Source organism: Symphalangus syndactylus, chromosome 6 (assembly GCF_028878055.3).
Source record: "Symphalangus syndactylus isolate Jambi chromosome 6, NHGRI_mSymSyn1-v2.1_pri, whole genome shotgun sequence".
In the NCBI taxonomy this organism is placed as follows: domain Eukaryota; kingdom Metazoa; phylum Chordata; class Mammalia; order Primates; family Hylobatidae; genus Symphalangus; species Symphalangus syndactylus.
Window position 1 is genome coordinate 84,796,874 of NC_072428.2, and position 22,818 is coordinate 84,819,691.

The following is a 22,818-nucleotide window of genomic DNA, read 5'->3' on the forward strand; positions in this document are numbered from 1 at the left end:
CATAGTTCAAATTCTTACCATTATCTCATGGCCCTTCTCTACACACAGGGGTTTTCTAGGATATTCTCAAGTGATGTTAGAAAAAAAAAATGTGGTTCTAAAAACATGCAAAAAGATACCCAGAATTACAAAGAATGTCCCTGAGTTGCTCAGTTATTCCTCCCATTTTGGAGGGTATGAATCTTTACAACATCTATAGTTCTTTCTAGTTTAGTCCCCACATTCCCATATGTTCCTTGGACACTTGGGGAGACACAAGGTTTTTGAGTTTTTATGATATTACACATAAGGATGCTGTAAAGAGATTTGAAAAGCTTCTCCATCATATGTCAAAGAAGTGGGCTGGTGAAGTAAAGAGGAGATTGAGTTTTTCTTTCATTTATTTAATAAATAAATACTCACATCTGACTCCATACCAGGGACTGTGTTAAGCTTTGGGGATACAGTGGTAAATGTAATAGATGTCCTGAATTCATGTGGTTCAAAAGAAGTAAAAGTACATGTTTCGGTAGATGGAGATTATGCTTGTTCTGGAAGGTACAAATGAAAATCTTGCAAGATTTAGGGAATGATCTACTTATCACTTGAAAATATATTTTAAACTGTGATTTTTATTATGCTATAGCAACTCATGTTTTGAATACTCTAAAAAAGTACAGAGGTTGTAATTAAAACTAAATTTCTTGATATGCATAAACATTTTTGGTTATTATAATATCTAAATAAGACTTCAAAAATAACTTTAGGTTGGCTTTCTGTCAAAACCATCTCTAAGCATTTATATCAGCTCCAAGACCTCCCTCATAGACTTTTTCTTCAAACATATTTAGTAATCTCTAGTTGAAAATTCTAAAAAAATATTTTTCATTCTGCCTTTTATTTTGTGTAGTCTAACAATTTCCACATCCAATGAAGCAATTAAGTATGTTCTTTTTATTAGGATTTCAGTTTGGCAGTGCATAGGGGCCCAATGAATTAGAAGTTCAGAGGAAAATAATGTATTATTAATACTGCAATAGGGACCTTATCTAATTGTGCATTGAAAAACATGTACACTGTGGAATGGGAGTTGAGAATTTTAATGCCAAATTATACAAACACATTTGTAAATATGATAGGAGAATATGGGAGTTTCCAGACTTCCTTTTAAGTTTCATATTTACTTACTATCTTTAGAAAATACTTGCTATCATAGTCCACGTAAAAATGGAAGACCATTAAGCTAACATTTGTTAGAGCTAGCTGTGTGCCAGAGAAGATACTAAGTGCTTTCCATGCATTATTTCATTTTATTCTCACAACAATCATATTTGATAAGTACTGATAATCCTATTTCGTAGATGCAGAAACTGGACTTAGAGAAATTAAGTGAATTTTCTCAGAGGATAAAGTTGATAAGTAACAAAATAGAAATTACAACCAAACCATCTTATAGCCGGAGCCTGAACTTTTAACCAGTAGGCTGAGCGATCCCTGGAAAATTCAAGAATTTTGTATCAGTTGCTATAACACACCGTAAAAACAAATAAGTTTAATTATTGAAGATTTTCAGAGACTATCTGAATTGAACTCTGTATTTAAAAATTCAGAATGTTGTGCTAGTTTTAGAACATCGTGCTAGCTTTCAAGTCAACTTCTGAGATCATGTAATAAAAGGTATTATATTTTCTCCAAGAGGGAAAGATGTAAAAAATAAAAATGGAGAAATATCCACTGGCAGCTGTATGTATGCTCAAATCACAAATCCCCTGCTTAGCCTGACTGAGGCACTTTTTAACATTTATGTAAGCCCAGTTGTTAAGATGTAGCTGAGGATATAAGGATGAGACTAAACACAGCTCAGAAACTGATACTAATATATTGATAGAGAACTAGATAAGGAGGGTGACAAAGGTGCAGGGGAAATTAGATAGCACAAATATTCAACACATTACTTCAACAGAACAGTCATGCAAAAAGAAGAAAGAAAGAAAACATATCTACATAGGAAGACCGGAGAGGTTTTTTGTAAATATGTGGCTGCCTGATAAAGAAGCTGAAATTTCTGGCACTTTATTAGTCTCACTATCACAAGACAACACCCCAACTCATTCTATACGCATTGCGTATGCACCGGGTAACTGCAAGTTACTTTCTGAACACAAATATATTAGTCCAGGAACTGCTCCCTTATACATATTAAGAGAATGTTAAAGAGATGAATTCAGCATTAATGATAGAAGCTCTTTAATAAGATCCATATTATGCTTCTATATTGCATGTCCAGTATATCAAATAATGTTTCTAAAAGAGTGTTATGAAGTCATACATTAAAATATAATAAATTCATGTGAAGGCATATATAAAGATAGTATAAGACTTGTATTAATTAAAAGATGATATTTCTACATTTTATTATGTTATTTGGAATTATATAATAGACATTAATTTTTAATATTAACTTATATTTGAGGACAGTAAAGTTCATGCTAGAGAAACATTTCATCCTTATGCAAATATGTATTTTTTAATATGTTCTTTTAATAGTTCATGTTAGAACCACCAGAAATATTAAGATGTTCTAAGATATACAGTAGTCTTTGAATCTGTGGCAGAGACAACTTCAACTCTTGGTATGCTACAAATATAGTAATTTTGAAAACTGTTACAAATAATACTGGCATGTTTAAGATCTGAAATCGTTTAAAATGTTATTAAAAGTATTTTTTTATGTTTAACCTACCAAAACCTAATTCAATCTCAATATGATATCCAATTTTGCCATGTTTTAAGTTAGGAGACATTGCTTCACTCTTTTATGAGTTTCCATAGTCAATAAAATAATTTTTGTTTTCTTGCTATATATGAAAGTTTTGCTATGTTTAATATATAATCACAGGGTATTATAAATGAAATTTGATCAAAACTATGTTTTATAAGCTGGTATGGATTTCTAAATATACTTGGTAAAAACAACAATTTTAATGTAAGTAAAAATAGTTTCAAAAATTGATCATAAACAAAATATAGCTGTTTTTAAACATGATTCTTTTTCATGTAAAAATTATTTTAATTAACTATCTAAAATAATTTCAGGCATGTGTTCAAAAATGGTCAGCAACTAATAAAATATAAATTATGTGAGGTTCCTAAGTGACATCATAATTAGGAAGAATAAATTTTAAAGGAAGCTGAAAACAGATAACATTAATAAAGAGTTTGTTAAAAAACTTTATACCTTTAAACCATACTATACTAGTTGTAAAACTAAAGACTAGGTGTGGGAATGGAAACTAGAACACTGAATTAAGTCTCATAGATGCATAAATTTTTTTAAATTACAACCTGTTCAGATTCAATACAAAGGATATATTGAATTGCAGACATACATTATTGTTATACTTTGAATATACCATTGAATGTACTATATCTTTGTATTTCACAGGATCCACAAGATTTTTAAAATTTATTTTCCCCTTTAGAAGCTAGTATCCTTTCTGGAGAAGGCACTAAGGGAAGCATACTTCTTTTAATCTTTTTAATCCAAGTAAAAATCTTAAAGTCAAGTACTATACATATTCACCAATGTTTATTCTACTTTGATTTTAAAGTTTTATATGAAGTTATTGTTGATCAAGTATTTAGTTATTTTCTCTTTTTTGATTTAATTTAAATGAGTAGCATTAGAGGTGCTCCAGATACAATTATGTTATGTCCTTCATAATCAGATTCAAACCGTCACTTTGATTCTCCCCTTTTAAACTATAGAAATGGAATTTATTTGCTTGCTTGTTTATTTGTGTTTATGATCTCAAAGAATTAAAATTATTTTCTTCATTTTCTTTCATACTCTTGGATGTTATATAGTATTTTCCTGAAAACTCTGCTTTACAGGCCTTATAAACTGTAATTGTACTTTCAGATAATCATGAATTGTCTTTAAAACCATAATTTTCTCTTGTTCTTAAATCAAGTTTTAATGGACAATTAAGACAAATTGAATATAATGATTTTTAAATGGCTAACACTCATCGATCATTTACTGTGTACTGGGCAGAGTGCGGTGCTTTACATCATGGTTCCTTAGTTCTTACAACGAAGGAATCAGATACCCTTGTTATCCACTATTTCAGGTGAGAAACATGAGCCACAATATGGTTAAGTAACTGGCCCATGGATAAACAGAAAGCAAGTTACAGACCTCGGCTTTTTGCCTATGTGCTTAACCACCGTGCTACTATGCTTTTGACATGTCCCAGAAGAGTTACGGAAGATATAACTGGGATATGTGGAGGTGTAGCTAAAAGAAACTTCTTTTACCTTGTATGACAAGGCAGCCAAATAAGGTACAAATAATGGAACTTATGGTATCAATTTATTTATAAAACTTATATATTTGTTTTAAGCTATTTTTAACTTTCTCAACAGAGTTAAACCGAACATAGGAATATTTACTGAGTCAGGGATTTGAGAACTTTTGAATTTCTGGTAGAAGCTGGTAGATTATTTGTAGCAAAATTCAGATTTCTGCTATGGATAACGATTTTCCAGACATCCAGCTCTTTTCTGGGCCAGAAGTCCCCAACAATGAGCATGTGCAAACTTACTCTATAATGTTTACCTTATAATGACACAATTAGAAATACAAGTGGGTTGAACAATTGCATTTGAAGCATGTTAAAACAAGATGAAACGCATGAACATATGTCATTATCATTAGAAATATAAAAAAAGGATCACTAAATAATTATTACTGCTAAGAGTGCTGGACAATTCTTTCATTTGTTGAAAGAAAAGCTGCCTTTTTGATTGCATAAGTCATCATCAGTTGTTGAATTTAAGATGTTAGTTATTAATAGTTGCTGAGTTTGGTCAAATACCGTGAAATTCAGATCTGATATGAAGACTTGGTTCCTAAATTCCACATGTGATGCTAAGTTTTTACATGCTGCCTATTTGTGTTCCCAGATAGCATTATGTTTAAGAAAATTATTTAAATTTTTTCTCCTATTTCCCTAGGGTGTTTATTTCCCTAAGGTGTTTCATTAAATAGTGAAGAAAGAAACAGTGTTAATATATTTAGCACATCTTTTTTTAAAAAAATAAAATAAGGCTATATAGGATTCATTTAACTCATTATAAGTGTTTTGATCTCAACAGCACATGTGTTCCTGGAGAATTTATGTGAATATGAAACTCAAGGTCATAATTTTCCTGCTACGTGCAGGTTTTTTAAATTAAAAGTTTGCTATTAAATATGGGCGTTGCTGGTAGATTTGATGGCATTTCTTTATCCGTTTATATAAAAGAATTAGGATTTGTATGGAGAATCCTTATATTGTCCTACAGCATACATCTCAAAAATGTAATTTAATTACTTCATAATTATTTACTGGTTTCCAATAGTTACAACCCTAAGATTCTAAACTAAGTATGTATAACCCCATGTTATAATTTAGTCTTAGTGTAGGAACTTATTGAAATGCTATTTCCTATACATAAGTGGTTTTGTATAAGCAGGCTTTTATATTTTTACATATTGGCAACCATAACCTCTGTATGTTGTTTTGATGATAAGATGAAATCCTCATCTCACAGTCTGATATGTATTAAATAACAAAAAAATTTCAATTTTTCCTCCTTTGACATAACTAATTTTTTTCAGTAAATATTTTTAATTGGAAAATTAAAATATACATATGAAGATTATGAAAAACACGACTACCACACATGTCAATAAATAAAAAGAAATTCTGTTTTACAAATTTATCTGTCTTTCCTATATAGGTGTTGTGCTCTTCTCTTCGTGCATCTCTGAATTGTTCTTACCTTAGAATAAGTCCTGCTGAAACAAACACCATGATAATATTTTAAAATATGATAAGGTAGGTGAGGCACAGTGGCTCACACCTGTAATCCCAATACTTTGGGAGGTTGAAGCAGGATGATCACTTGAGGCCAGTCCAAGAGCAGACCAGCCTGGTCAAAATAGTGAGACCCTATCTCTACAAAAAAAAAAAAATTAGCTGGACAAGTGGCACATGCCTATAATCCCAGCTCCTCAGGAAGTCGAGGCAGGTGGATCACTTGAGCCCAGGAAGTCCAGGCTGCCATGAGCTGTGGTCTTGCCACTGCACTCTAGCTTCAGTGACAGAGTGAGACCCTATCTATCTCTAAAAAAAAAAAAGGAAAAAAATATATATCATAAAAATACCTGTATTGCTTTGAAAAACAAGTTTCCAAGTATACAATTATTTATGCTGATACAGAGACTATGGAGCCACTAATTTGGTTTGTAAAATAGAATATTCTGTACATTTTATTATGAATAATCAATTTTTTAAAATTCAAATCCATTTATTCTTCACATAGGCAGAATATTTATAATATTAGATATATATTATAAATTCTGGGAAAATATTAAATGAACATATAATTCAACAGCTGAATGAATAACTGAATGTGAATTTCAGAAAAGAATGAATAAAACATTTTGGGTATTTGCCAAAATACTGCTTAGTTTTGATAAAAATGACATTTCTAAAAAATAAAAGGGCTTGACTAAATTAGAAATAAGTATATCTCAATAATAAAAACATAGTTGGCCCAGCGCGGTGGCTCATGCCTGTAATCCCAACACTTTGGGAGCCCGAGGCGGGTGGATCATGAGGTCAGGAGCTCGAGACCAGCCTGATCAACATGGTGAAACCGTCTCTACTAAAAAATACAAATCTTTGGCCAGACGTGGTGCACACCTGTAATCCCAGCTACTCAGGAGGCTGAGGCAGGAGAATCACTTGAACTGGGGATGTGGAACTTAGAGTGAGCAGAGATCGCTCCACTGCACTCCAGTCTGGTTGACAGAGTGAGACTCCACCTCAAAAAATAAAATAAAATAAAATAAAATAAAATAAAAATAGTTAATTCTTACTTCATTATTCCAAGAAAATATAATAATTTTCCCTCCATATTTTCAATAATCCCTACTCTGCTTTATTCAAGTCTCTTCATAGAAAAAAAAGCAGAAATACCTAAGAGGCACGTATCAGAATATTTGAGGTTGATGCTTTAGAGTTTTAAAAAACAACCAATTTATGTTTTGAGTGCAGACATTAAAATTTGACAAAATGTTCTGTAATTTTCCAAAAGCATATTATAAGATTATCTTGGTCATGAAAAGTTGCATGAGTTAAAATGCTCCCAAGGGTATAAGAATTTGAAAAGGAAAATATTGAAACTTTGGGCTGTGGATTAATTTGATTTGAAGAAAGGTCAAGTCTGATGATGTTGTTAGTACTTTCTTTGACTCTTCAAATTGGTAAGTATCAATTGCTGCTTTGAACAACAAATTGATGTGAGATTTAGGATGAGGAAAATGAATATCAATAAAATTATTTGCAGTAGTATTTTATTAAATTTTTGTAAATGTGTTAACTTCAACAGTTTAGACCTTGGAGGCATTTTATTCTTTTGGGACTTCTTTACAACTTAAACATTATTTTGTTGTTACTGTTATGGTCAGGAAAAAATGAAACCCACAATATTAAACCTAAGAGATTATACACATATATTCTAAAATCTTACAATTGTATTATTTTCTGTTGAATTCGTTAGAGGTAAGATCTTACAGAATTTTATTTGGCTCTTAGTACATGGCTATAAGGCATGCAAACCCAAGTAAAATGTTAACAGTGTTGCTTTGTTGAACAGGGATTATAAAACAATATACTCTCAGTGTATTTCAGAAATGCAAACATAATGTTTAAACCACTACAAAATAAAAATGTAGGTACTGTAATTTATGTTTACTCACAAATAGCTTAGCTCAGCTCTACAACTAATTTCTGATGATAATCGTAATTTGTTTGGTGTGTGGAGAAATATCACTGGTCATCATAAAGAGGTTTGGGAGTAGATTAGCATTTAATCAAATAAAACTCTTCATGATCTCTGAGGAGTCAGATGGCCTTCCAGACTCCTTTAGAATGTATCAACTGATGGAGAATTCATGGCATCTGAAGACAATGAAGTCCATTAATGGACAATTAGTCTTTCAACAAATACTTGCTATCTTACTAAAGTAGTAGGATATTTTATATGCCTATTAGAAAATATACAGAAGGAAACTTAGAAAGGATAGGATAAATTTAAGTGAAAGTTCTAGCATTCCAAGCTCTATTCCTGTGGACCTTTTCACATACCACTTGAATCCTACTTTGATATTATTGCAGTTGATCAATGGAATATATAATAGCCCCCTGTAACATAAAGCTTCTCTTTGTTTGCCTATGTTACCTCTTTGGCTTTCAAGTTTTTTTCTATAATCCCTTTTTGTTGTGCTGTCCACAGCCATGCCAGGAATTAATGTTACCAATAATTGATCAGTCATGTGCACCCTACAGGAAAACCATCTAATCAAACAATAGCTCAAAATAGGAGCAGCAATTTGGCCAAAGTGAGTTAATACAGATATTGCTTTTAATACTGAGATAGGCATATTTCCTTGTGCTTTCTGAATTGAGTAAAAAACATTCTCAAGTGACCTTATATGTACCACTAAGGTATAAAGAACAAAGAGCTCTTTATAAAATTAAAAATTCAGGGGTTCTTTCCTTCCCTTCCCCAACCTACACACACACACACACACACACACACACACACACACACACGAGAAAGAATCCTAAATCTAAGTGTTCTAGATTTTCATGCAAGAAGACTTACATATTTTAATCATCGTTCCGTGCATAAAAGCTATTTTTTCATACTAATAGTACCTGATCCTGGCTTAATGACTTTTGGAACAAATGCATATGAATAAATAAAGCAAATCAATGAAGTTCACATGTAAAATTTTATATCTCTTGCTCCTCAAATAAATTTTACCATCCATCTAGTAAGTTCTGGACTCTTTGTGTTCCTTAGGGAAATGGCACAAGACCTTCTTAAGGTTAGATTATGCATTTGGATCTCTGATTTAGTGGAACAGTGTGTAAAAGTCTCTCATAATCAGAACACTCCCTATTGGCTCCACATCTGAAGATTCCCAAGAGTGCTGTTTCTATCAGGGAGCATCTGGAATAGATTATATGCAGTTAATTGACTCCAGGTCAAGCTTGTTACAGACAGTAGCATGCAGTATAACCTATGCATTTCACTAAATCCACCCACTTTTGGTTAAATCACACCTACTTCTCTCCATAATTCATCCCAGATGCACAACACACACATGTGCACACAACACACACACACACACACACACGAAGACAGCAAAATATCAATAGAGTAGGGAGGAGGTTGTTGGCAAGATGTTTAACCCATAAATTATCTCAATTAAAATATTAACTATTAAATTTATAGGATTGTTGGGAAGAAAAACAAAGAATCAGGACCAGCAGATTGTAGGTCTTGACTGTTTTATAGTAGAAAAATATATAAAGGCTTTTAAGTTCCAGCAGTTTCACCATTTTTACTTTATTTTGGTCCTCCAAGTACAAGTTCAGCACACATAGGCACTTCTCAGAATGTCTTAGTAGTAAGGAAAGCAGGGCTTTGATTTTTAACTTATTTAACAATATTAATGAGTTTGGTTACAAGGAACAGTGTTACTACTGTTCATTGAAAACCAAAACATCAATCTTCTTAACTTACGACGTTAGAGGCACAGGGCATGTCTTAGCGATTAATGACCAGTTGGAGGAGTAGATATCTCAATGACCCCAACTAGTAATTAATTCCCAGGAAATGTCCTGCACTGAGGTCATTATTGCTAATAAAATGCACATATGGAAAGTTCCCTCTTTTTTGCCTATGTATATAAACATACATTCACATTACATGCATTGTTATATGTCATAAAAAGTTATTTCACATATCCAGAAGCTCAAAAAAAAGTGTAATGAGAAATTTAATATACTCAGTCTCTGCATTCATTTTACCTTTCACTTTTTTTAGAGGGTATGGGTAGGAGGGAGAATACATGTTTGTATGCCATGGCTGTGAGTCTGCTGCAATCAGATATCAGTGCTTTGCTAATAATGTGAATACAAGAAATAATGGAAGGAACAGGGTAATGGGATTGGAGTAGCACTGATGAATGTGGGTGGAACAGCACACTTGATCAATACCAAAAGGCAGTACGAAGTGACCATATGCATTGTTTTGAGTCCTAATGTATTAGGTACCAGAATATGCAAGAGCCAAATTTAAGAGTCTGTTCTATGCCACTGAATTATGCCACATTCTCTTCCCTCTCATAGCCGTATAACCAAGTCTATCATGCAACCTGCCCTGCTGTTCAGGAGTCCTTAAAAAGGTTTCACTGTTTTCTGGAACTGTCTGTGTTTGCTTTTCCAGTCTCTTTTCTCTGTCCTCCATGAAAGTATACTTGTCTTGTTTAAGCCTATATGATACTCCTTTGAGTTATCTTGCATAGCATATCATAAATATCTCCATTTTAAATTTATTTTATGGTACTTTATTGCATATGATCAACCATTCCCTTCAGAAAAATAATCTTATTCATTTCCTCACCTTATAAATGGTCAGTGATTAGATATGATGCCAATGGCTTATAAGAATATATATAAGTGAATATATGTTAGATATATTCGAATACCATCACAAGTTATATAAGTATATCTTTATTAACATATAAATATATACATATTTAAAACTTGTATTGGAATTTGTACAAAAGCAGCAAGTTTTTAAGGAGAATCTGTAAGTCAAAGAATACTGGTATTATAACTAACAAGTTAAAACTAACTTTTAAAACTAACAAGTTGCAAGAATGCATTGAGATTGAATGATTCAAAACTCATATATTCAAATCTAATCTGATAAATTTTTTTCTGTAGATCAGTTAAAGTGACTGTTTTGTGGCAATAGCATTAGTGTGTTCCTACTGGCTGTTAAATAATATAATTTTTAGGACTTTATGTTATTTTTTTAAAAGGCTTTATTAGTGTTATATATTAAAATTAGCATAATTGAATTTTTTAAAACTAAAATTTTCATAAAGGGCTGCTGATGGTGTAGGTCTTTTTGGTCAGAAAGACATTCCTGTTGTCTCTCAAATTTTATTTAATTTAGGTGAAACGTTCAGGAAATGTCAATTAAATGTGAATAAAATATGCAATATTTGTCATATTTAATACAATATGATTGAAAGATAATCTAAATCAACTTGATTATTTGCATATGTAGTAACCTTCTAAAAGAAGAATTAAATGTTGACAGATTATATACAAAGAATAATTTAGTATTCCTTATAGGCATCTTTGAATGTAATGAAATGTAATGGTTGATGAAACAACTGATTAAGCACTCACGTTTAACATTTCATGAAGAAATTCAGCATAAAATTTGAAGTCTATCCTTAAATATTTATCATGTATAAACATAATACACATCAAAATTTGATTTTATTTTACTTCCCAAGACTTCACTTAACTTCTGAGATTTAAGGTAACTAAAAACTTGATATTCAAAGTCTGGGAGACATTTTAATACACTGAAGAGCTAATCTCACTTAAGAAAAATTCAACCCTTATTAGGCCTTCTCTTTAAACAATATAGGCATAAAATATTTATTCTGAATGTTAGCTAATTAGAAAATTACTTAAAATCCAATGCTTTTTTTATTATGATCAAAGCTATCACCAAGAAATCTGTCATCAAAGAAATTATTGGTTCTGTGGCCTATTTCCTAGTAAGACAGCAGTAAGTTAATTAACATGGAAGAGAAGTTGAAGACTCTAGCAGGAGCTGAAGATCACTAGATTCTACCATAATACAAAGCATCCAAAGACAGGTGTGAAGAAAGCAGACTCTAGCTAAAGTCCTGATCATGTGTTGATTTGATCCATCTCTTACCTACCGTGTACCCCTGGAAGAACCATTTAGCTCTGTACCTCAATTTTGTTTCATCGGTGAAGTGAGATAAATAATTACCCACTCTTAATGGCTGTTTTTAAATTAAATCATTTAATCTATGTAAAGCACTTTTTTAAAAGTATTGGGTACATATAAATGCTCAATAAATATGATTTGTAATTTTTATTACCAGGCTTAGTTTGGAATACATGTTTTGATTTACTCTACATCTTACGGAAAACAACCAAGTTAGCCTGTTTTATGGCAACCCAGTTAATTACCACCTCCTACCTCTTATAAACTCTTATATTTTAGAATTTGTTTTTTCTTTTCATTACTTCCCTGTGTGGAATAATATAGGTTTCAGGTAAGATTGCATTGTTCCAGGCCTAACACCTATACTGGGGCCCTGACCTAATTAAATTTAGTTTCTCACATTTAAGTGGAATTTTTAAATGTCTCTAAATTCAGAAACAAGAGAACTTGTCTCAAAATGACAGCTTTTGTCTGTTTTAGTTGGTGGATCTTTTCATTTGGGGATGATATAGGGCACGTATAAGTTTCTACCAGTGAAAGTGGTCTCATCTGATAAAAAAATTCAAGTTTGGAAAAAAGTTGGTTCTTCAGATATTTGCTTAAACAAAACACAAAAACAACTTTAGTCAAAGAAAAAATGTTAAATAACAAAATAGTTTAAATTTTTGTGGTGCATTTATTTCTACATCTGCTCAAAGTCAGTCCTTAATTTTATTCCCCAGTTCTGATTCATTTCTATAAGAGTAAAACAAGAGCGATGGGGAAATTATTTTTAAAAATCTATATACATTCAGAACATTATAATTTAGTAAGTTGAGGAAAATCTACCAATTGCTATCTTAATAGTTTTTTTTTTTTTTTTTTGATACTTTAAGTTCTGGGATACATGTGCAAAACGTGCAGGTTTCTTACATAGGTGTACACGTGCCATGGTGGTTTGCTGCACCCATCAACCTGTCATCTCCATTAGGTATTTCTCCTAATGCTCTCCCTCCCCCAGCCCCCCAGCCCCCAACAGGCCCTGGTATGTGATGTTCCACTCCCTGTGTCCATGTGTTCTCATTGTTCAACTCCCACTTATGAGTGAGATGATATGGTGTTTGGTTTTCTGTTCCTGTGTCAGTTTGCTGATACCTTAATAGTTTTTTTTTTTTTACTCTTTTTTAGATTAAAGTAACACCGTTTGAAAGAGAACATTGTTTTCATCATGAATGCTAATAAAGATGAGAGACTTAAGGCCAGAAGCCAAGATTTTCACCTTTTTCCTGCTTTGATGATGCTAAGCATGACCATGTTGTTTCTTCCAGTTACTGGCACTTCGAAGCAAAATATTCCAAGACTCAAGCTAACCTACAAAGGTAAATGTATACATATTTTCTAAATTGTTTATTAAAATTTTTAAATGTCTTTTTTGATTGCTATATTTTTTCTTTTTAGAAAAGCATATTGACTTCTGTGAAATGTTTATTATGTTGGCATCAGTTCATAAAAATAGAATTATAGAACATGAAGCCCAATTACTCATTTTTGTGAGGAAAAAGATGCTAAAGCTATTCAAGTACCCTTTTCAGCCCAGTATTTATAGTAATCAATTTGATCTGCAAGTGATAAACGGTTTGGTGTTAAAACAAATAAATTCCTAAAAATAGAAAAATGTTAACAAATTTCACATAACTCTTACTAGTTTATTCCTAGTTAGAGGGGATTTTTTTTTAAAACACAGTAAGGTATCTTCAAAAAGAATTTAAGACAGCAGGATAGCTTCAAGTTCTCAACTATATACGTATTTGGTAATAGAAAAAGACAATGTGAAAGGTTTAAAATATAAAAAAGATGAAACAATTTTCTAAGAAATGAAATCTGCTAAGCTAGTTGTTTTTAAATGTTTGATATAAAAGCAAAGTTTATATGATTATGGTTGGTCATCTTTGTGTGTGTCTGTGTCCAGTTTCACGCCCAAATAGTTTTTACTTTAGTTTTCCTTTTTGATGTACTCTGGGCTTCATTAATACCTCAAGAAATAAAAGGGATGTAGGGAGAATAAAACTTCTTTATTCTCAATGTGATAGGCAAAAATTATGCTGTCAATTTGAATATCCTCTGATCTCTTTAAGATGACATTTTATAGACAAACGAAATACCAATAATAGAAGCAAATCGGATGTCAAATCTAAGAGTAAGTTGAATTAGCACACTTTATCCATTACAAATCTTAATATGTTGGTATTTGTACAGAACACGTGTCATGTATTAAAGAGTTAAACAATTTATATATTTTTGAGTTCTTATGTATTTATATGTATCAAACTCATTTAAATTGGAAGTATATCTTTTGGTAATCTAGGATGTTTTTATCTGGAAAAATTGATCACATTACTAAATATAATTTATTGATGTTTTATTTAATCAATAATTAAAACCTTTTTTTTTTTTTGAGACGAAGTCTCATTCTGTTGCCCAGGCTGGTGGGCAGGGCATGGTCTTGGCTCACTGCAACCTCCGCTTCCTGGGTTCAAGTGACTCTCCCACCTCAGCCTCCCAAGTAGCTGGGATTACAGGTGCCCACTACCATGCTTGGTTAATTTTTGTATTTTTAATAGAGATGGGGTTTCACCATGTTGGCCAGGCTGGTCTCGAACCCCTGACCTCAAGTGATCTGCCCATCTCGGCCTCCTAAAGTGCTAGGATTATAGGCGTGAGCCATCTTGCCCGGCCATAATCGATAACTAAAACCTGTATTTGAATGTCTTCCATTTCTTAATCATAGATATATTCAATTTTCTGTCATTCACCTAAATTTATCTTAGTTTCAAGTGAACATTAACAGTTATGGTAAGATTTAGGTTATAAATAAAAAACAAAGTCAAGGCTTTTAACCATGCCAGTATAAATAGTACTGAGTTATACCTTCTTCCATAAACAACTATTCAACTATATAAACTACACGAAGCAACTATTTTTAGATATTGAGCAATACGCAGCAAAGATGAAAGAAAGAAACCACCAGTGGTACATGCCTATAATCCCAGCTATTCAAGAGGCTGAAGCGAGAGGATTGCTTGAGCCCTGGAGTTTGACTGCAGTGAGCTAGGATTGCATCATTGTATGCAAGACCCTGTCTCTAAAAAATAAAATAAAATAAAAAATAAAAAATAAATAAATAAAAATTCACTCAATGGTGCGACTGGGAAAGGGTTTGGGGCAAACGGGGAATTTGTGAGCTGAGCTGAGATATTGAGCTGAAATATTGGAGGTCAAGGAGTGCTGAATATATAACAGTTCTGCCCATCCAGAATTTTAAAAGTTTACCAAAACCTGGGGCACTCAGGTGACATGCTGCAAGGGTCATTTTTTTTTTTTTTTTTTTTTTTTTTTAAGTTCAAGGGTGCATGCCCAGGTTTGTTAGGCAGGCAAGTTGTGTCATGGAGGTTTGTTATGCAGATTATTTCATCAAACAGGTATCAAAACTTGTACCCATTAGTTATTTTTCCTGATCCTCTCCCTCCTGCCTACCTCCATGCTCTGATAGTCCCCAGGGTGCATTATTCCCCTCTAGGTGTCCACATGTTGTCATTGGTTAGTTCCCACTTATAAGTAAGAATATGCGGTATTTTTTTCCCTCCATTAGTTGGCTAAGGATAATGGCCTCCAGTTCTATCCATGTCACTGCAAAGAACATGATCTCGTTCTTTTTTATGGCTGCATAGTACTCCAGGGTATGTATGTACCACATTTTCTTTATCCAGTCTATCATTGATGGGCATTTAGGTTGATTCCATGTCTTTGCTAATGTGAATAGTGCTGCAATGAACATACAAATGCATGTGTCTTTATAATAGAAAGATTTATATTTTGGGGGTATATACCCAGTAATGGGATTGCAGGTTCTAATGGTATTTCTGTCTTTAGATCTTTGAGAAATTGCCACACTGTCTTCCACAATGGTTAAACTAATTTACATTCCCACAAACAGTGTATAAGCATTCCGTTTTCTCCACAACCTTGCCAGCATCTGTTATTTTTGACTTTTTATATAATAGCCATTCTGACTGAATAGTGTGAGATGGTATCTTCTTGTGGTTTTGATTTGTATTTCTATAATGATCAATGACATTAGGTTTTTTTTTCACATGATTGTTGCCCGCATGTGTGTGTTCTCTTGAAAAGTGTCTGTTCATGTCCTTTGCCCACTTTTTAGTGGTGTTGTTTATTTAAAACTATAAAAACCCTGAAAGACAACCTAAGCAATACCATTCAGCACATGGGCAAAGAGTTCATGACGAAGCTGCCAAAAGCAATTGCAACAAAAGCAAAAATTGACAAATTGGATCTCATTAAACTAAGGAGCATCTGAACAGCAAAAGAAACTGTCAACAGTTGACAGTGAGTAAACAGGCTTGAGTCAACAGACAACCTGCAGAATCAGAGAAAGTTGTTGCAAACTACGCACCTGACAAAGATCTAATATAAAGCATCTATAAGGAACTTAAACAAATTTACAAGGGTCACATTATAAGAGCTTAGCTGTTCTATTCCTACTGTAAGGGATACTTTAGTCCTGCTTTAAAAAACATGAAACTAAGTCTCAAAAGGATTGAAATGATCTTCCAGTAAACTCAGTATCTGCCAGAAAAAAATCTCAACAATTTTTAAAATAAGAAAACCCAAATCAACCATATGCTTAACAATTTAATATCCATAATGTCCAGATACAATAAAAAATTACTAGACAGACAAAAAAACAGGAAAATTTAATAACAAGGAAAACATGCAATTAATGGAAGGCAAATTGAAGTGACGCAGATGTTCACATTAGCAGACAAAGATTTTAAAATAGCTATTATAAATATGTTCAAGAATTTAAAAGAAAACGATATCAAAAGGAATAAGCAGGTATGGAATCTCAATAGATAAGTGAAATGTATTAACAAAATTAAATGAAAACTCCAGTAATGAAAATTATATCTGAAATTAAAAACTTACTGCACGAATTAAAGTTTGGAAATAGCAGAACAACATTCAGTAAACCTGAAGATAGAGAAATAGGGATCATCCAATGAAAAGATCACTTGAGTTTTTACATGTCAATTTATAAGATATTTCATTAAACCAGAGCCTTATCTAGAAAGTTCTTTTGTATTCCTTATGCTCTTTGTGTGACTATCATGGGATTATATCTTTAAATTCTTACAAGCTCTATTGTTTTAAATATATATATATATTTACATCTATATCTATCTACAAAAAGATATATTTTTTATATCTATATATATTTACATCTAGCTCTATGTATTATATATATGTATCTATATATAGTATCTATACATATATGGTAGATAGATACATACATACATACATACATACATGCATACATAAACACATAGATACATAGATAGATACTCTTGCTCTGTCTCTCACGCTGGAGTACAGTGGCAAGATCTTGGATCACTGCAGCCTTGGCCTCCTAAGCTCAAGCAATCCTCCCACCTCAGCCTCCTGAGTAGCTGGGACTACAAGCATGAGCCATCAGGCACTGCTAATTTTTGTATTTTTTGTAGAGAGGGAGTTTCACCATGTTGCCCAGGCTTGTCTCCTGGGCTCAAGCAATCTGCCTGCCTCAGCCTCCCAAAATGCTGGGATTATAGGAGTGAGCCACCTTACCCGGCCAAAAGATAATCTTTAAAGCCACAGGTTTTAGGTTTTGTTATGACAGTGCCCATTTCTAAAACCAAAATGTAATTTGGATAACTATTGCTGTATAAGAAGCCATCATAAAACTCATTCCCTTAATAAAACAATTACTATATCCCTCAGTTTCTCTGGGTCAAGAATTTGGAAAGGCTTAGCTGGGTGGTTCTGGTTTGTACTTTTTAATGGAGTTGTAATCAGACGACGGCTACAGTTGTAACAGCAAGGATCTGGCTGGCATCTCTTCCTTCACGTATCCTCAGGTTTCTCCAAGGCAGTCTTTTCACTTGGGTAGTTTGGGCTTGCTCAGGGCCTCAAGTGCATATATTTAAACAAACAAAGAGGAAGTTTCATTGCCTTTTTATACCTAGCTTCAGAAGTTACATGGTATTGGTTCCAGAGTATTCTATTTGTTGCAACATGAGAAAGCCTTACTCAATTTTAAAAGGAGAGCACAAAGACTGTATTTCTCAATGATAGTAGTGTCGAAGTCACATATGTAAGGAACTGTGGCATGGGAGGTATTGTGTATATCACTGTAAAACACGAACAGCCACAACTAACTTTTATACAATCTTTTACTTTTTATAAAAGACACCTATGCAAATCAGCGTGGAAAGCAAATGGTGCAGGAACAACTTGATATCAACATGGACAAAAATGAACCTCAATCTTTACTCTATACCATACACAGAAAATGATTCAAGATGAATCATAGACCAAAAAGTCAAAGCTCAAATACTAAAGCTTCTAGAATATAACATGGAATAATATCTTTGGAACCTCAGAGTAAGGAAAAATGTCTTAGGACACAAAAACAATAACCATAAATACTTTTTAAACTAAGTATCAGCAAAAGTAAAACAAAATTCTGTTTACCAAAGACATCACTAAGAGGAATAGGCAAGCTACAAAATATTCACAAAACATATCTGAGCAAAGATTTGAATCCAGAATACATACATGCATACATATATATACACCTATATAAATTGTTTTATATAGGTGTATATATGTATGTATTTATATGTGTATATGCATATGTAAATATACACATATATAAATTGTATATGTATATATTTATATAAATGTATATATAAATATATACATATATAAATTGTATATGTATACAATTTATATATGCAATTGTATATGTATACAATTGCGTATATGCAACTGTATATACAATTTATATAGGTATATACATATATGTATTTATATATGTATATATGCATATATGCATATATAAATTGTTTTATATATCTCTGTCTCTGAAACAAATTGATAATAAAAAACAAGTTTATATAGGGTAAAGTACTTATTCAGACACTTCACAAACATATACATGGCCAATAAACACTTAAAAATGCTGGACCTCATGAGTCATTGGGTAAATACAAATTAATATTACAATGAAATACTCCTATATATCTGTTGGAATAGCTAAAAACATGAAACACTGACTATATCAAATATTTGTGAATCTGTGGAACAATTTGAACTTGCAAACGTTGCTAATGCAAGAGTTAAGCTGGAAATTTTTTTGGTAGTTTCATATACAATTAAACATGCACTTACCATTCATTTGAATTTCTTGAACAGGCAAAACTAATCAATGGTTTAAAAATATGATAACAGTTGCCTTTGTTGTTGGGGGGCAGAGAGGATTGACTGAGAGGGGCAGGAGAGGAAATTTTCTGGGAGTATAGAAGTATTTTCTATCCTGATAGGGATGTTGAATGCCTATGTGTACAGATTTGTCACAACTCATTAAATTGCACATGTAAGGTCTGTCCATTTGACTATATATATTGCCTTAAAATGAAAAAGAATAGAAAACAAATATTAAAATCCAAGGAATTAAAAAAATATATGGAAAGTTTGAACTAAAGGAATTGAAGACATAAAAAGGGAAACAGCGGTTTCTTTAATACAGTGAATATCAGAGAAACACTGCATTGACAAACGTGGGTAATGCAAACATCACACTTGCAAATAAATTTTAATAACTGATAATATTCACTGAAGATTCATAATGAGCAAAACATTGGCATAAGGACTGTGTGTGAATTATCTCATTACCTCGCTGTGAGATGGGTATTATCACCCCTTTCCTATGTATGAGGATACCGAGGTACTGAGAGAATAAGCAATTTGCCAGGATCACAAATTTAATTCATGGCTCAACTCCTGAGTCAACCCCAGGCTACTTAGAGCCTAGGATGCTAGCCCTGTCTGTCTCACTGTAGACATAAGTATCTCTTTCCTGAGGCACTTACCCGTAATAGTGAATAAATTTACAGAAGCATCATACTGATATTTGACCAAAACTGATTATGTGATTTCAATTGTAAACATTAAATGAAGTTGAAGAAGATTACATATACTCTTTAAGATCACTGGGTAGCCAAAAAGATTATTTAATTTTTGTAGGATGTTATGCCCTTTGCTAAACTTATTTTTTAAAAGTCGATTGTGATAAATTGTCTTTGTAATCAAAATTTCATAGAAAAGTGATTCTTAATATTAAATCAAACGTATCAATTATCATCTGAAAATAACAGCTTGTATTAATGTACGTTTTTGGCCTTAGAGCCAACTCTGTAAGGATTAAAAATCTTGTTTTATTTCTCTTTCTTTAAATTTTCATTCATCTCCGCCCTTATTCTTATATATAAGGAGAATTGATATGTTTTTTCTTGGATTAAATGCAAAAAGCTCTATGCTTTTGATGCTTCTTCTATTCAGTATTCGTTTCAAATTTATAATTTTTTCAGATGTTTTAGGTTGTCCACATGTCAAAGGCTGGTAATCAGAAGCAGAGACTGAATGCAGGATAGAAATCCTAGATATCTTCCAACACACCCTCAGCACACAGCCATACTTCCCTACCAGCTCCCCAGGGCTACTATTAGTCAGTCATTTCTAGGTCGTATGCTAATAATAGAGTAGTCACCTTTGTTAAGAGAATTATTGATAATCCTCTGCTGCTCACAGCACACCATTTTAAGGAATGCTGAACCATTTTAAAGAATGCAGTCTTCATTTTGGAAATCACAATTGTTCAACACTATAAAGCATATATTTCCCATTCACTTCCAAAAATTTCCAGTTTTCCTATCTACCTCTTCTTTATAAAATTAAGCACTTTAGAAGTAAAGTAGCTCAAATCCTGACATACAGCCTTTTAAAAGTTGTATTTTCCTGAATTTTAAAAAGCTATGACACAAAAATTACCATTAATTTTGTGTTATGGTGGGGCAAATTGCTTATATAACATGTTCCTGCTTCTGAGGTAAGAATCACAACATTCCCTTGACATTTTCATTTTATCTCTCATGACAACTTATAGACTTGAGATCAGCTGGCACTATCCTTTGCTTAGATAGTATTGAGAGTCTGAAAGGTTATTCTTGGGCACTAACACACTGGTAGAATGTGAGGTTAAAAATAATCAGCCAAAATAAAAAAAAAATTTTGGTTTTAAAAATAATTAACTTTTATGGGCATAAAATTAGCTTTGTTTTCTTTGCTTTCCATAATTCATACCTACTCAGTGTAAACCAAATATGCAGGCAGTATCTCTGGTAGTAGTTAGCTACTTGGAATAGCTGCAAGATAATATGAAGGGGGCCGGGCGCGGTGGCTCACGCTTGTAATCCCAGCACTTTGGGAGGCCGAGGCGGGCGGATCAGGAGGTCAGGAGATCAAGACCACGGTGAAACCCCGTCTCTACTAAAAATACAAAAAAATTAGCCGGGCGTGGTGGCAGGCGCCTGTAGTCCCAGCTACTCGGAGAGGCTGAGGCCGGAGAATGGCGTGTACCCGGGAGGCGGAGCTTGCAGTGAGCCGAGATTGTGCCACTGCACTCCAGCCTGGGCGACAGAGCAAGACTCCGTCTCAAAAAAAAAAAAAAAAAAAAAAAAAAAAAAAAGATAATATGAAGGGATTTCTTTCCTTTTTGATCTTTCTTTCTTTTTTTTTTTCTTTTTTCTTTTTTTCTTTCTTTTTTGAGTCAGAATATCACTCTGTCACCAGGCTGGAGTGCAGTGGCACAGTCTTGGCTCACTGCAACTTCCACCTCCTGGGTTCAAGTGATTCTCCTGCCTCAGCCTCCCGAATAGCTGGGACTACTGGTGCACACCACCAAGCCTGGCTAATTTTTGTATTTTTAGTAGAGATGGCGTTTTACCACGTTGGCCAGGATGGTCTCCATCTCTTGATCTCGTGATCTGCCCACCTCGGCCTCCCAAAGTACTGGGATTACAGGTGTGAACCACCGTGCCTGGCCTATTGAGGAATTTCTTAAAGTATTTCTTAAGCAACAATAGAGTTGTAATAACCATTTTATCCAAATAATACTCTTTAATGAAGACTTAACTTAGAACCTCTGAATCCATGGGAGCTTGGTTGTTTGGTTCTATTGTTGTGCAAAGAAATTTCCCTTCAGATCATGTTGCGAATTCTTGCATATTTATGACTACCAAATGTTTTTCTTGAATAGTAAGTAAGGAATCATGGAGGTCAGAATGTTCTATATTTCCAGGTTTCGTATTATATGATTATTACTATAAATATTGTCCTACAAATTGGGCTTCTCATAGTGACTTCTACAGTTTATGCTGCAATTGTAAAAATAATTTTTGAGAGGTGATCTTCTTAAATTGCACAATAATGTAAGTGTTTTCTATCTCGCCATCATCACTAAGGAATTTGAATGTGTTGGGGATATTTATACTCAGGAATCACTGGTGTCTGTAATGTTACTTGTTTGGAAAACTCCAGAAGATGAGATAGGTGTAAGTCATCAGCAAGAAAAGTAACTCATTTAATATTTACCATATATTCACCCATTCTACAAATATGTAATAAGGAATCATTATTTACCAGGCATTGTTTTAGATAAAAGTCAAGGTCTCATTTGAACTTATTTTTCAGTTGGGGAGACAAACAGTGAAGAAGCAAACAAACAGGTGAATATCATTAAAGATAGTGCTAAGTGCTATCAAAACGATAAAGCCATAGAATGACTGGGCCCAGGTACGCTATTCAGACTTTATCATGTATAAGTCTCACAACATTGTTTTTATACCTATTGTTTTCATACCTATTGTTTTCATACCTATTTTATAGATAAGATACTTGAGGCTTAGACCCTGAATCTCTTGCCCAAAAACAAAAAGCTATTAAATAGCACAACCAAGCTGTGTGCTTACATTTGTCTAGTTCGAGGCCCATGTT

At 33.0% G+C, this 22,818-nt stretch overlaps 1 protein-coding gene across 1 annotated transcript in view; it reads left to right on the forward strand.

Moving 5' to 3' along the window:
* Positions 1–13,056: 13,056 nt before the first annotated feature.
* SEMA3D (semaphorin 3D) overlaps positions 13,057–22,818 on the forward strand; it is a 132,869-nt gene continuing 123,107 nt past the window's right edge. Inside the window, exon 1 of the mRNA XM_055283376.1 lies at positions 13,057–13,247. Coding sequence (XP_055139351.1) covers positions 13,097–13,247 — 151 coding nt within the window. The 5' untranslated portion in view covers positions 13,057–13,096. The remainder of the gene's footprint in view (positions 13,248–22,818) is intronic.